We start from the raw sequence: 14,172 nt of genomic DNA, 5'->3' as shown, positions 1-14,172 counted from the left end.
CCCTTACTACCAAAATTCCAATCCCCTCACTCCCGATCCCCTCTCTCTCAATTCCAATCCCCTCACTCCCGATATTCCAATCCCCTCGCTCCCGATATTCCAATCCCCTCGCTCCCTCAATTCCAATGCCCTCGCTCCTTCAATTCCAATCCCCTCACTCCCAATATTCCAATCCCCTCAATTCCTATCCCCTCACTCCCTCAATTCCAATCCTCTCACTTCCTCAATTCCAATCCCCTTACTCCCGATCCCCTCACTCCCGAACCCCTCAATTCCAATCCCCTCACTCCCTCAATCCCAATCTCCTCACTCTCGATATTCCGATCCCCTCACTCCTGATCTCCTCACACCCCATCCCCTCACTCCCTCAATTCCAATCCGCTCACTCCCTCAATTCCAATCCCCTTACTCCCGATCCCCTCACTCCCGAACCCCTTAATTCTAACCCTCTCACTCCCTCAATTCCAATCCCCTTACTCCCGATCCCCTCACTCCCTCAATTCCAATTCCCTCACTCCCGATATTCCGATCCCCTCACTCCCTCAATTCCAATCCCCTTATTCCCGATCCCCACTCCCTCAATTCCAATCCCCTCATTCCCGATCCCTTCACTCCTGATCCCCTCACTCCCTCAATTCCAATCCCCTCACTCCCTCAATTCCAATCCCCTTACTCCCAATCCCCTCACTCCCGATCCCCTCACTCCCCCAATTTCAATCCCCTCACTCCCGATCCCCTCACTCCCTCAATTCCGATCCCCTCACTCCCCTCTCTCCCACTCCGTCTCTCACCGTTTGGCTCCGGTTTGAATTTGGCGCGGTAATCGCGCGAGCTGCGGGACGGGGTTTCCGGCCGGGTGCGGCAGGGAGTGCGGCCTGTTGTTGTGAGGTGAAGCCTCGAGCTTCGAGCTCGTTAATGGACCTATTACGTCTGGTAGTTAGTGTATTGGAGCAAGTGAAAAATCCGGGTTACAGGCGAGTTTGTCCTATAAACTGCAGGTTCGAGCCGGACATCCATCAATCGCGAGAAAACAAACACTCCTGGATTTCAGCAATGGAACCGTTGCTGCTTTTTGGTTTATGGGAAATTATAAAAACCCATTTCTCCAGCCAAGGAGCAGTAATCCCAAGAGCGGAATCACAAACCTGTTTATCTCCCTCCCACCTTAGTAACATTCATGTGTAGCTTAATTCAACACTATGGGGCGCACAGGGCCATTTTTACAGTTATCTCTGCTTTCCTGAGCAATTTTCTCCTTGAGATTGAGAAGTCAGGAAGGCATTTCTCAATTTTTATTGAAATTTGCCAGTTTTTCCTCTTTTCCCCCTATTTCAGCAGTGAGCGTTACCAGAGGTTGGCCCATGAGGCTACATCATCTAACAGACGTGGTGAGCACTGGTAGGTTGTACTCTTCCCTCATCTTTTTGTACTTTTATAGCCCACTCCCATCAAAGCCAGTCAGCTCTTTTAAACAATTGTGCTCCTACTCTAAGCCGAGGAATAGCTATAGAATTCATTAGCACCATCCTTCTCAGTTATCTTATCCAAATCAATTACATCCAAACCAACTTTAAAATCGTCAATCATATCCCTAATTCTCCATTTATCTAGTGAATAATCCAAACTCTAAGCCTATCCACAACTATGTACAAATATTTCCTTTGGTCTCACAGTCCGTTCTGTGACCATAAGCTAAATAATTTGTTCAATACAAAGAATAGTAACTCGTGGTACTTTGGGGGTACAGCAGAGGAGGTGGGTGATGCAGTGGGTTTAACATCGACCTTTCACCTTCTGCTCATTGACTCATTATGGAAATGGACTATTGAGTTCTTGGGAGAAATCCCAGTATTCATTCATTCTTCAGTACAGGACTTGGATGTTTGATGGGTCGGAACAGAGGTTGATTATTTTGCATCCTACAGGCTGTAAATGTCTCTTTTTCAAGCCCTGGTGCATGGCTGGATGACCTTGCATTGAGATGCAGAGTGTTCACCGCCTTGCTTGAAGTTTTCTGTGACCAGTAGGCAGGCTGGACATCAAAATTAAACCATTATTTTACTTATCCACACAGGCACTTTTAGTTGATTCAGCCACCTCTTATGGTTTAGTGGTGCCCTCCTCCTGGCGGGGGGGGGGCACCTGTAGATACTTCTTCCAGTGGCAATAAGCTCACCCAATGTCACCATATTGGCCTAAACAAACACAAGCCATGCTGTACATGATGCAGAGACAGAGTACCCAAATGGGTACACAAACTATCCGAATAGTGCCCCTTCGTCCCTCCACTGAGAAAGTTCAGCCTCATCAGCTTCTCCCTATAACTTCAGATTTGACTCTGCTAGGAACCCTCTCCAGTGCACGCAAGGTGGGAACGTTACAAATGTGGTGTAGCTGGAGTTACACAGCCTTCCATTCTCCAAAACGAACATCCCTCACGGTGTGGAACACAAAAACTGATTAACAGGAAGTCTGACCCATTCCCCCATCCCGGCCCAAGCTCTTTCCACGTACCTTCTGCCTTTATCTTTGGCCTGACAGAAGTGCAGGAGCAAGTCAATGGGAGATAGCGCAAGGAAATCCACCGGGAGAGAAAATTACTTGGAAAGAGTCTTGCTCTCACATACAGACTCATTAGAAAGAGTACAGAGTAACTTGGATAATATGTAAAGCACATGCGGCAGGTCAATAAAGTCAAGGATCAGAAATATGTGCAACAAATCCTGTGGATATGACCAGCTGACGCAAGGATTTCTCAATTAAACTTAAGAATGCCTGGAGCCCCCAAATCTCGATCTAGAAACAGCAGCTTTGCAGATTGGCTGTCAGTGTTTGCCGACTCTGTCCGGAGTTTCCTTGGGGCTTTGGAAATCTTACAAAGAAAAGCTATAAATGAGGGGGCGACTGCCTTATACACAGTATCTGCGAGCCCAACAAAACCCAGATTGCAGGGAGGGGTGGGTTTAATAAAAGGACTGTTGATGAACATTGAGGGAATCACACCTGCTCCACATCAGATTGTGTGATATATCGACAGTCTCCGTTCATTGAGCTACACCAAATGTTTCAGTAGAGGAAGTTACAGATTGGAGAGAGCGTGGTCTAGAAATGTTCTTGCGGGGGGGTGGGGGTTCTGGCAACGTTGCTGCTCTTCCGCAACTCTTGCTACTATTGCTTTAAAATTCCAGATGAATATATAACTTAGACATCCAAATTAACAGTAGAACCAGAAATGGGACACAGGGAGGTTTATTCACATATATTGCATCATCATTACTGATGAGTTAAGTGAGGGATCATTAGAGAAATCAGAGACCCTGCAGTTAGTGATTGAGGAGTATGGTGCAGGCTGCAGAAATGTTTCAGTGCTAGGGAGTTGGTGTGGGTTGTAAGAGGTTGTGGTTAAGATGATCGCAGAAGAGTAACAGCATTACATGGCCTTGAAGCTACTTTTAGGAAATAGGAAGTACAGCAAGATTAAAGACTTGTGCTTGGATGACCTTGAATCTGTGGTTTAGTATTTGACTTGATCTATCTATTGGGACAGGACCTGCACTTGATCCCAACATGCAGAGATTGTCCCCAGTATTGTGGCTCATACACAGACATGGATACTGGTAGCAAGGTTACTGCTACCACATGTACCTTTTATTTTTACCCTGATCAGTAAACCCTCCCTAGCATTGCTGAGGTTTCCTAAAATTCAGTTGCTTTTACTCTTTGGAAAAGAATCGCAATGCCCCCACTCCATGTTGCCAACTTTCTCTGTTTAAACTGTATTGCACTGTACCTGTATTTAATAGCCTTTATTCAGAGGTAGGTTTACTGCAGTCGGTCCATTTTAATGGACTTTATTAGCAAGAATAATAAATGATACATTCACAATCATACCATTCAGAATGCTGACAATAACCAGGCACCAAAAGGCACAAAATTGAGCAGAATTACACATCAGGATTTAAATGTTCACCCACAGTGAGGCCAAGATTGATACCTGGTTCCTGTTCCCATGGCAACAGCATCACATGCTGAGGCTAGCAACCAGCCTGAGATTGGGACAGAAAGAATGACCTTTGTGAAAAATAGCAAGACAAGCTATTAATCTCTGCCATTTACAATGGGCAACAGCAGCTGTTCCCTGGCAACTGCTTACACTGGTCTCAGGCCACAGTCACTTCCCTCTTACTTTCAATCACCAATTGTGCAACATTGGGAGATCAAGCTTCTTCTTAGTTAATAAAATATAAAATTAAAGGCCCATTTACACAACTTTGGCGTCACAGAAATGCTTTCCACTCTACTGGAATGCAGAAGTTAAAGTGTAAATACAATCGGAGTTCTGTCTGCTCTTGGAAATGGAAAGTGAGACCATGAGCAGAGATCCCTTACTGCAGTGTAAACTCTGTCTCCAGGCCCATGGTAAACTCAAGAGCTGTTTGCTCTCAGAATGTTACAGCACAGAAATAGGCCAGTCAGCCCACCAGATCTACACCGTTCCACCTGGGCTACCCTGCTCACTGTGCACAGTGGGGAAGGGTGCAATGTACTGTGTGCGACACAGGTTTGCACCTTCAATTCCCAAATAGCAAGTTCCTGAGGCACTTTCCCGGAGAGGGGAGGACAGGACTGGTCACCTGGTGCCAGGCGTGTCCCCCGAAAACCAGCAGTGGAGCAGAACTCGTACTGACCCAACAGGCCACCTCTGGCCTGAGTCTGGGAAGACAGAATTCTTGACAGTAGTAGGACGCAGAGCAGCATTAACCTCCTTGTCCACTCTGCCAAACCTCACAGTGTTACCACATTCCCCGTGAGCACAAGCAGAGTTCAAAATGACATGAGCCACAAAACATCAAATAGCTTGTGAGCATGAAGCTGGGTATTAGTGTAAATTCTAACATAGCCATAAGAGTCAAGAGCTGAAACACAGCACTGGTGCAGTGAGCTGCTGGTGGGGAGGTCACTGTTGGCTAAATGGTGGATGACTAGTGGCCCTTTTACACTGGAGTGCGCAGTTAGCCACAAATACACCTGCCAACCAAAGCACTTCAATATAAGACAGGCAGACTGCTCCCAGCCTGAACCTCATGTTTCAAAGGTCATAGGTGTGGAAAACAAGCATGTCTTTCTACTGCTTTCCAACCAGCAGCCAGTTGCACTCAGGGTCCACTGTCTCCAATAGAAAGGCTTGCAACGCACAGCAGCAAGGTACCTCAGCTTACAAGAATCATAAAGCCAATACCAGTCACCGTTGCCTCCTCAGGTACTTTTAGTCAAGGTATGAGGCAAGTCACCTTCAACCCTTTGGACATTATGGCTCAGTACTACCACACCAAGCAGTGCCTTTTAACATCTGGGGAGCTGGCAATAGCTTTCATTCTGTGCCTCGTATTCTGCCAGGACAGTAAACCCCTGAAAATAAAAGACAACCATTCAACTGAAATGTCCCAATACCCACATTGGAATTCACCAGGGCCAGAATTTTCTTGAAATGCAACAATCTGCAGCCTCCAGCTCCAGGCAACTTCATGTTATTGACAGTATTTCAGACCATCTGCCTCTCTGACAGTCACCATAGCAACCTCATCAACTGGAAGACATGAACAGGACATTGGCACAGACACACATATACACACACTTACTGAATTTAAGGCACAAGGTATTTATACAGGCTCTCATATAGTGGCACCTTACAGCTTGATCATTAATAGACTCTGGTAGGGACCTTGATCTCCGCAGAAGCAGCAGGCTGATGGGGAGGCTCCTGCCCATCGATGGTCTGGTATGAAGTTCGATCCCGACTAGCAGTTAAATCTGGAAAACCTGTACAGAACAATTCAGAGAAAAGTCATTTTCTCTCCCCCCCACAAATTACTGGCAGAAAGTACTGAAAACAACTCAAGTGAGGAACACTAGAATCTCCACACAGACCAGGTTTCAGGCATGAGCTAAAAGAATATTCCAGCACAAGGATGCAATTTGTACCCAGTGGCTAGTTAAAGCAACATTGGCAGAGCCAGGAACTGCTCACCTCTACTCTACTCAGACCAAGGAATGGGCAGTAAAATAATTTCTATGTTCAACAAGTTATATAGAAATTACAAGGAAACCGGCTGTTCGGTCCAACCAGCCTGTTAGCAGTAACCCTAATCCCATGTTCTTACCCTGTTCCCATATCCCTTAAACCATCCATCTAATCTATTCTTAAATGCTGACATGATCTCTGCTTCAATCACTGACTCCGGTTGTTCATTCCGCAGCCTCACAACCCTTCATGTAAAATAAATTTCTCCTGTTCTGTCCTAAATATCTCACATTTATTCTTTTATCTATGGCCCCTTAATCACTGGAAACTGTTTTTAATCTACTGTCTCATCCCTTTGTAATTTTAAACATCTCTATTAGAACAATTTGCAAACTGTCCCAAGACACTTCATGGAAGTGTAATCAGACAATAACAGACAAGCCAAAGGAGATATTAGGAAGTGTGACTAAAAACTTGGTCAAAGAGGTGGATTTTAAGGAGGGTTTTAAAGGATGAGATAGAGGTGGATAGGCAGAGAGGTTTAGGGAGGGAATTCCAGAGCATGGGACTTAAACGGTTGAAGGCTTGGCCGCCAATGGTGGGGCGAAGGGAGGAGGACGCATGATAGGCCAGAATCAGAGGAATGTAGAGTTCCTGGAGGGTTGTAGGGCTGGAGAAGGTTACAGCGATAGTGAGAGGCGAGGCCATGAAGGGATTTAAACATGGCTATGAGAACCAAAGTAGGTCAGAAAACATAGAGGGATGGAGGAGTGGGACTTGGTTAGGGATAGGATGTAAGCAGCAGAGTTGAGGACGAACTGAAGTTTATGGAGGATGGAGGGTGGAGGATGGGGACCAGCCAGGAAAACACTGAAAGAATCAAGTCTAGAGGTTACAAAGGCATGGATGAGAGTTTCAGCAGCAAATGGGCTGAGGAGGAGACAGAGGCAGACGATATTACGGAGATGGAAGTTGGTCTTCGTAATGAAGAGGCTATGGTTTCAGAGGTTCAGCTTGGGGTCAAATAGGACACCAAGGTTACAAACAGTCTTGTTCAACCTGAAACAGTGGCGGGAGGGGGGGGGGGGGTGGGGTGGGGTGAAGGTACGGAGTTTGTGACAGAGGCCAAAGACAACGGCTTCAGTCTTCCCGTTGTTTAACTGGAGGAAATTGCGGGTCATCCAATACTGGATTGTCAGACAAGCAGTTTGACAATACAGAGGTAGTGGAGAGATCAAGAGAGGTGGTGGAGAGGAGCTGGGTGTCATCTAGTAAATGTAGAAGCTGACCACATGTCTTTGGATGACAGTATTAGATGAAGAATAGGGGGGGGGGGGGGGGTCAAGGGGAGATTCTTGGGGACCTCCAGGGGCAACAGTATGAGAACAGTAACAGAAGCCATTGCTGGAGATGCTACGATTGGATAGGTAAGCATAGAACAAAGTGAGGGCAGTCCCACTCAGCTGGACAACGGAGGAGAGGGGTTGGAGGAGAATGGTGTGGTCGACAGCGTCAAAGGTTGCAGAGAGATTGAGAAGGATGAGGAAGGCGAGAAGGGTAGTGTACCACAGTCACAGAGCATGCCACTTGTGACTTTGGGCTATTTCAATGCTGGGGCTGGGGCAGAAACAAATTGAATTGGAGAGATTCAAATATGAAGCTGTGGGAAAGATGGGCACAGATTTGGGAGCTACAATACGTTCAAGAACTTGAGAGGAAAGGGAGGCCGGAGTTTCTGAGAGAGTTTCTAAGAGAGGGGCCAAGGGTGATTTTTTATTTTTTGAGGGAAGTGATGATAACAGTTTTGCAAGGGAAGGGGACAGTACCAGAGAGGGAACCATTTTTTTTTTTTTTTTTTTATTCGTTCACGGGATGTGGGCGTCGCTGGCAAGGCCGGCATTTATTGCCCATCCCTAATTGCCCTCGAGAAGGTGGTGGTGAGCCGCCTTCTTGAACCGCTGCAGTCAGTGTGGTGACGGTTCTCCCACAGTGCTGTTAGGAAGGGAGTTCCAGGATTTTGACCCAGCGACAATGAAGGAACGGCGATATATTTCCAAGTCGGGATGGTGTGTGACTTGGAGGGGAACGTGCAGGTGGTGTTGTTCCCATGCGCCTGCTGCCCTTGTCCTTCTAGGTGGTAGAGGTCGCGGGTTTGGGAGGTGCTGTCGAAGAAGCCTTGGCAAGTTGCTGCAGTGCATCCTGTGGATGGTGCACACTGCAGCCACAGTGCGCAGGTGGCAAAGGGAGTGAATGTTTAGGGTGGTGGATGGGGTGCCAATCAAGCAGGCTGCTTTATCTTGGATGGTGTCGAGCTTCTTGAGTGTTGTTGGAGCTGCACTCATCCAGGCAAGTGGAGAGTATTCCATCACACTCCTGACTTGTGCCTTGTAGATGGTGGAAAGGCTTTGGGGAGTCAGGAGGTGAGTCACTCGCCGCAGAATACCCAGCCTCTGACCTGCTCTCGTAGTCACAGTATTTATATGGCTGGTCCAGTTAAGTTTCTGGTCAATGGTGACCCCCAGGATGTTGATGGTGGGGGATTCGGCGATGGTAATGCCGTTGAATGTCAAGGGGAGGTGGTTAGACTCTCTCTTGTTGGAGATGGTCATTGCCTGGCACTTATCTGGCGCAAATGTTACTTGCCACTTATCAGCCCAAGCCTGGATGTTGTCCAGGTCTTGCTGCATGCAGGCTCGGACTGCTTCATTATCTGAGGGGTTGCGAATGGAACTGAACACTGTGCAGTCATCAGCGAACATCCCCATTTCTGACCTTATGATGGAGGGAAGGTCATTGATGAAGCAGCTGAAGATGGTTGGGCCTAGGACACTGCCCTGAGGAACTCCTGCAGCAATGCCCTGGGGCTGAGATGATTGGCCTCCAACAACCACTACCATCTTCCTTTGTGCTAGGTATGACTCCAGCCACTGGAGAGTTTTCCCCCTGATTCCCATTGACTTCAATTTTACTAGGGCTCCTTGGTGCCACACTCGGTCAAATGCTGCCTTGATGTCAAGGGCAGCATTTACAATATCAGCTAGCATGGGGAAGTTGGAAGGGAAGCTGGGTGGTCCGCAGTTTGGTAGGAATAGGGTTGAGGGAGCAGGAGGTGGGACTCCTGGAAAAGATTAACTCAGAGGACATGAGGGGAGATAGGAGAGAAACTAGAGAAAGACATGAGTTCAGGGCTAGGGCAGGGGAAGGGCTGGATGCAGCAGAGGCTGAACAGATGGTCTCAATCTTAATGAAAAGTCCATGAGCTCTCTGCACTTGTTGGAAGGGAGGGTGGAGGGGGCAGGGAAGGGGAGTTCAAGGAGACAGTTGGTAGTGGGGAAAAGAAGCTGGGGGATATCTTTGCTCAAAGTATAATTATTATTTTACCAAAATGTACCACCTACACTTCTGATATTGAATTCCATCGGCCATTTTTCTCCCATTCCACCATCTTATCAATATCCCCTTGCAGCTTCCTTTGGTATTCAGAGTTATTTATTATGCTTCCTATTTTAGTATCATCTGATTTCATCCTCCCCAACACAGGCAAGATCAGCAATCTCAGCACAGAGCAAGATCGAGCCTGTGAATTTCTAGCCCATGTGGAGCCACTCACTGCCTGAACCCACTGGGCTACCAGGGAAGCTTAGTGACAAATACAAAACCACAAATGTTCATTGAATTTTCCAAAGCTTTGATCATATTTTCATTGAAATGGGATTTTAACAACAAATACATAAAAAACTTCCAGAAATGTTACACAAAAATAGAAAAAGGCAAACTTGTAATAATCTGGATCTTTGAAGGACGAATTATCAGAAACAGCATAAAAACAACAGCAACATTTCAGCAGCCCAGAAGAAATAATGCGATTATTGGATGGTCACCGATCAAAGCAGGAGGACTGAGGGCTGCAGCAAAGGGAGGAAGGGTGTACACGCACTGCAGGGAAGGGTGTACACGCACTGCAGGGAAGGATGTACACGCACTGCAGGGAAGGATGTACACGCACTGCAGGGAAGGATGTACACGCACTGCAGGGAAGGATGTACACGCACTGCAGGGAAGGATGTACACGCACTGCAGGGAAGGATGTACACGCACTGCAGGGAAGGATGTACACGCACTGCAGGGAAGGCAGGGATAGGTGTTTCAGTAGGAGCGACCATGGTGAGCACTGGATTCAACACTATCACACGTAAACCTGCTGTCAATGGAGCTGTCCAGGTCTGGGATGGAGAGAGCAGAGAGAGGGAGAGAGCAAGAGAGAAAGAGAAAAAAGAAAGAAAAACACAAACATAAGCTTTGATAACAACATCTTCAGGAGGTTGAGAAGCAGATAACTAAACAAAGGCAGGTGCACATAAAACAGGAATACAGAGTACAATTATCTATAAAGTAGCTCCCCGCCCTCCCTCAGATGAATATAATCGATTCACGGCAATACACTGCTTCCTGAATACTGCACCTGAGCTACCGACCCCTCAAGGGCGTGGGGGTGGGGGGAGAAACAGCCATTATCTGCCCAAACTTATCAAACCCCAAATTTGAAAAAGATTTCTATTACATTTTCATGGATGGTAATTCTTAACAGGGAGAAATCTAAGTTCACAATGGATTAGTTTCATCTTATTCAAACACACAAAATCCCACAGAGTCCCACACAAAACATGAACCTGTTTTTCCTCTTTCAGATGCTGATTGACCTGCTGGTGTATTTCCAGAATCTTTTGTTTTTATTTCAAATTTCTAGTATTGGTCTTTTTCTCTTTATCCCAACTTTCGTTACTCTGGCAGGGAGCAGTGCCAACACCAGCAGGGGCTTCACTGCAAGATATTCAGATCTCCCCTGATGGCTCAGCGAGTTTATTCAGTGAAGTACCTGAGCCGATAGACCAGGAACACAACAGGTGCCATCACGGTTCGCTGATCCCAGCTTGAGAAGCAGTAAAGGCTTCTGCTCACTAACCAGTTAATCTTGCCGGATTGCGAGCGAGTACATTGGGCAAGGACATGATCAGGCTCAGTTGTGATGTCCCCACAGTCGAATGGCCTGTTGACACTCACAGCCTAAACTCACCAATGAACACTTGGGTGAGCTCCAGGAGAGCACCTGGTGTCCAGAACTCCACTTCAGGGTCCGTACCCACGCCGCCCCACCCCAAAACCCCCAACACCCCACACCCTACCCAGGGTCTGCTTCCCTCCCTCCTCCCAGGGTCTGTCTCCACCAATGCCCAACCCCCAGGGTCCGTCCCACCCGCCAGGCCCCCCCAGGGTCCTTCCGCACCCCCCCAACCCCCCAGGGTCTTTCCGCACCCCCCCACCCCCCCAGGGTCCGTCCCAACCTGCCAGGCCCCCCACCCCGCCCACCCCCAGGGTCCATCCCCGCCCCGCCCCCCCCCCACACAGGGTCCGTCCCGGCCCCGGCCCCCCCCCAACACAGGGTCCGTCCAGGCCCCGCCCCGCCCCCCCCCCCCACACAGGGTCCGTCCAGGCACCCCCCCACACAGGGTCCGTCCCGGCACCCCCCCCACCCCCACACAGAGACTGTCCCCACCGCCGCCCCCCCCCACAGACAGGGTCCGTCCTCGCCCCCCCCCCCCCCACACAGGGTCCGTCCCGGCCCCGCCCACCCCCCCACACAGGGTCCGTCCCGGCCCCGGCCCCCCCCCACACAGGGTCCGTCCAGGCCCCCCCCCCCCACACAGGGTCCCGTCCCGGCCACCCCCCCCCCACAACAGGGTCCGTCCCGGCCCCCCCCCCCCCACACAGGGTCCGTCCCGGCCCCCCCCCCCCCCACACAGGGTCCCGTCCCGGCCCCCCCCCCCCACACAGGGTCCGTCCGGCCCCCCCCCCCCCACACAGGGTCCGTCACCCCCCCACACAGGGTCCGTCCCGGCCCCCCCCCCCCACACAGGGTCCGTCCCGGCCCCCCCCCCCACACAGGGTCCGTCCCGGCCCCCCCCCCCCCCCACACAGGGTCCGTCCCGGCCCCCCCCCCCCCCACACAGGGTCCGTCCCGGCCCCCCCCCCCCCCCACACACACAGGGTCCGTCCCGGCCCCCCCCCCCCCCACACACACAGGGTCCGTCCCGGCCCCCCCCCCCCCCACACACACAGGGTCCGTCCCGGCCCCCCCCCCCCCCACACACACAGGGTCCGTCCCGGCCCCCCCCCCCCCCACACACACAGGGTCCGTCCCGGCCCCCCCCCCCCCCACACACACACAGGGTCCGTCCCGGCCCCCCCCCCCCCCCACACACACACAGGGTCCTTCCCGGCCCCCCCCCCCCCCCACACACACACAGGGTCCGTCCCGGCCCCCCCCCCCCCCCCCCACACACACACAGGGTCCGTCCCGGCCCCACACACACACAGGGTCCGTCCACAGGGTCCGTCCCGGCCCCCCCCCACAGGGTCCGTCCCGGCCCCCCCCCACACAGAGTCCGTCCCGGCCCCCCCCCACACAGAGTCCGTCCCGGCCCCCCCCCACACAGAGTCCGTCCCGGCCCCCCCCCCCCCACACACACAGGGTCCGTCCCGGCCCCCCCCCCCCCCACACACACAGGGTCCGTCCCGGCCCCCCCCCCCCCCACACACACAGGGTCCGTCCCGGCCCCCCCACACAGGGTCCGTCCCGGCCCCCCCACACAGGGTCCGTCCCGGCCCCCCCACACAGGGTCCGTCCCGGCCCCCCCACACAGGGTCCGTCCCGGCCCCCCCACACAGGGTCCGTCCCGGCCCCCCCACACAGGGTCCGTTCCGGCCCCCCCCCCCCCAACACAGGGTCCGTCCCGGCCCCACACACACACAGGGTCCGTCCCGGCCCCCCCACACAGGGTCCGTCCCGGCCCCCCCCCCCCAACACAGGGTCCGTCCCGGCCCCCCACACACACAGGGTCCGTCCCGGCGTCCCGGCCCCCCACACACACAGGGTCCGTCCCGGCGTCCCGGCCCCCCCACACAGGTTCCGTCCCGGCCCCCCCACACAGGGTCCGTCCCGGCCCCCCCCCCCCCAACACAGGGTCCGTCCCGGCCCCCCCCCCCCCAACACAGGGTCCGTCCCGGCCCCCCCCCCCCCCAACACAGGGTCCGTCCCGGCCCCCCCCTCCCCAACACAGGGTCCGTCCCGGCCCCCCCCTCCCCAACACAGGGTCCGTCCCGGCCCCCCCCCTCCCCAACACAGGGTCCGTCCCGGCCCGCCCCTCCCCAACACAGGGTCCGTCCCGGCCCGCCCCTCCCCAACACAGGGTCCGTCCCGGCCCGCCCCTCCCCAACACAGGGTCCGTCCCGGCCCGCCCCTCCCCAACACAGGGTCCGTCCCGGCCCCCCCCTCCCCAACACAGGGTCCGTCCCGGCCCCCCCCTCCCCAACACAGGGTCCGTCCCGGCCCCCCCCTCCCCAACACAGGGTCCGTCCCGGCCCCCCCCTCCCCAACACAGGGTCCGTCCCGGCCCCCCCCTCCCCAACACAGGGTCCGTCCCGGCCCCCCCCTCCCCAACACAGGGTCCGTCCCGGCCCCCCCCTCCCCAACACAGGGTCCGTCCCGGCCCCCCCCTCCCCAACACAGGGTCCGTCCCGGCCCCCCCCTCCCCAACACAGGGTCCGTCCCGGCCCCCCCCTCCCCAACACAGGGTCCGTCCCGGCCCCCCCCTCCCCAACACAGGGTCCGTCCCGGCCCCCCCCTCCCCAACACAGGGTCCGTCCCGGCCCCCCCCTCCCCAACACAGGGTCCGTCCCGGCCCCCCCCTCCCCAACACAGGGTCCGTCCCGGCCCCCCCCTCCCCAACACAGGGTCCGTCCCGGCCCCCCCCTCCCCAACACAGGGTCCGTCCCGGCCCCCCCCTCCCCAACACAGGGTCCGTCCCGGCCCCCCCCTCCCCAACACAGGGTCCGTCCCGGCCCCCCCCTCCCCAACACAGGGTCCGTCCCGGCCCCCCCCTCCCCAACACAGGGTCCGTCCCGGCCCCCCCCTCCCCAACACAGGGTCCGTCCCGGCCCCCCCCTCCCCAACACAGGGTCCGTCCCGGCCCCCCCCTCCCCAACACAGGGTCCGTCCCGGCCCCCCCCCTCCCCAACACAGGGTCCGTCCCGGCCCCCCCCTCCCCAACACAGGGTCCGTCCCGGCCCCCCCCTCCCCAACACAGGGTCCA

At 53.7% G+C, this 14,172-nt stretch overlaps 1 protein-coding gene across 3 annotated transcripts in view; it reads right to left on the bottom strand.

Moving 5' to 3' along the window:
• Positions 1–3,817: 3,817 nt before the first annotated feature.
• agtrap (angiotensin II receptor-associated protein) overlaps positions 3,818–14,172 on the bottom strand; it is a 23,624-nt gene continuing 13,269 nt past the window's right edge. For all 3 annotated transcript variants that reach the window (XM_067970146.1, XM_067970147.1, XM_067970148.1), the window contains one exon: positions 3,818–5,820. In XM_067970146.1, coding sequence (XP_067826247.1) covers positions 5,702–5,820 — 119 coding nt within the window. In that variant the 3' untranslated portion in view covers positions 3,818–5,701. The remainder of the gene's footprint in view (positions 5,821–14,172) is intronic.

Source organism: Heptranchias perlo, chromosome 32, assembly GCF_035084215.1.
Source record: "Heptranchias perlo isolate sHepPer1 chromosome 32, sHepPer1.hap1, whole genome shotgun sequence".
In the NCBI taxonomy this organism is placed as follows: domain Eukaryota; kingdom Metazoa; phylum Chordata; class Chondrichthyes; order Hexanchiformes; family Hexanchidae; genus Heptranchias; species Heptranchias perlo.
Note: the sequence above shows the minus strand (reverse complement) of the source record. Positions and strands in the feature narration are given on the sequence as shown.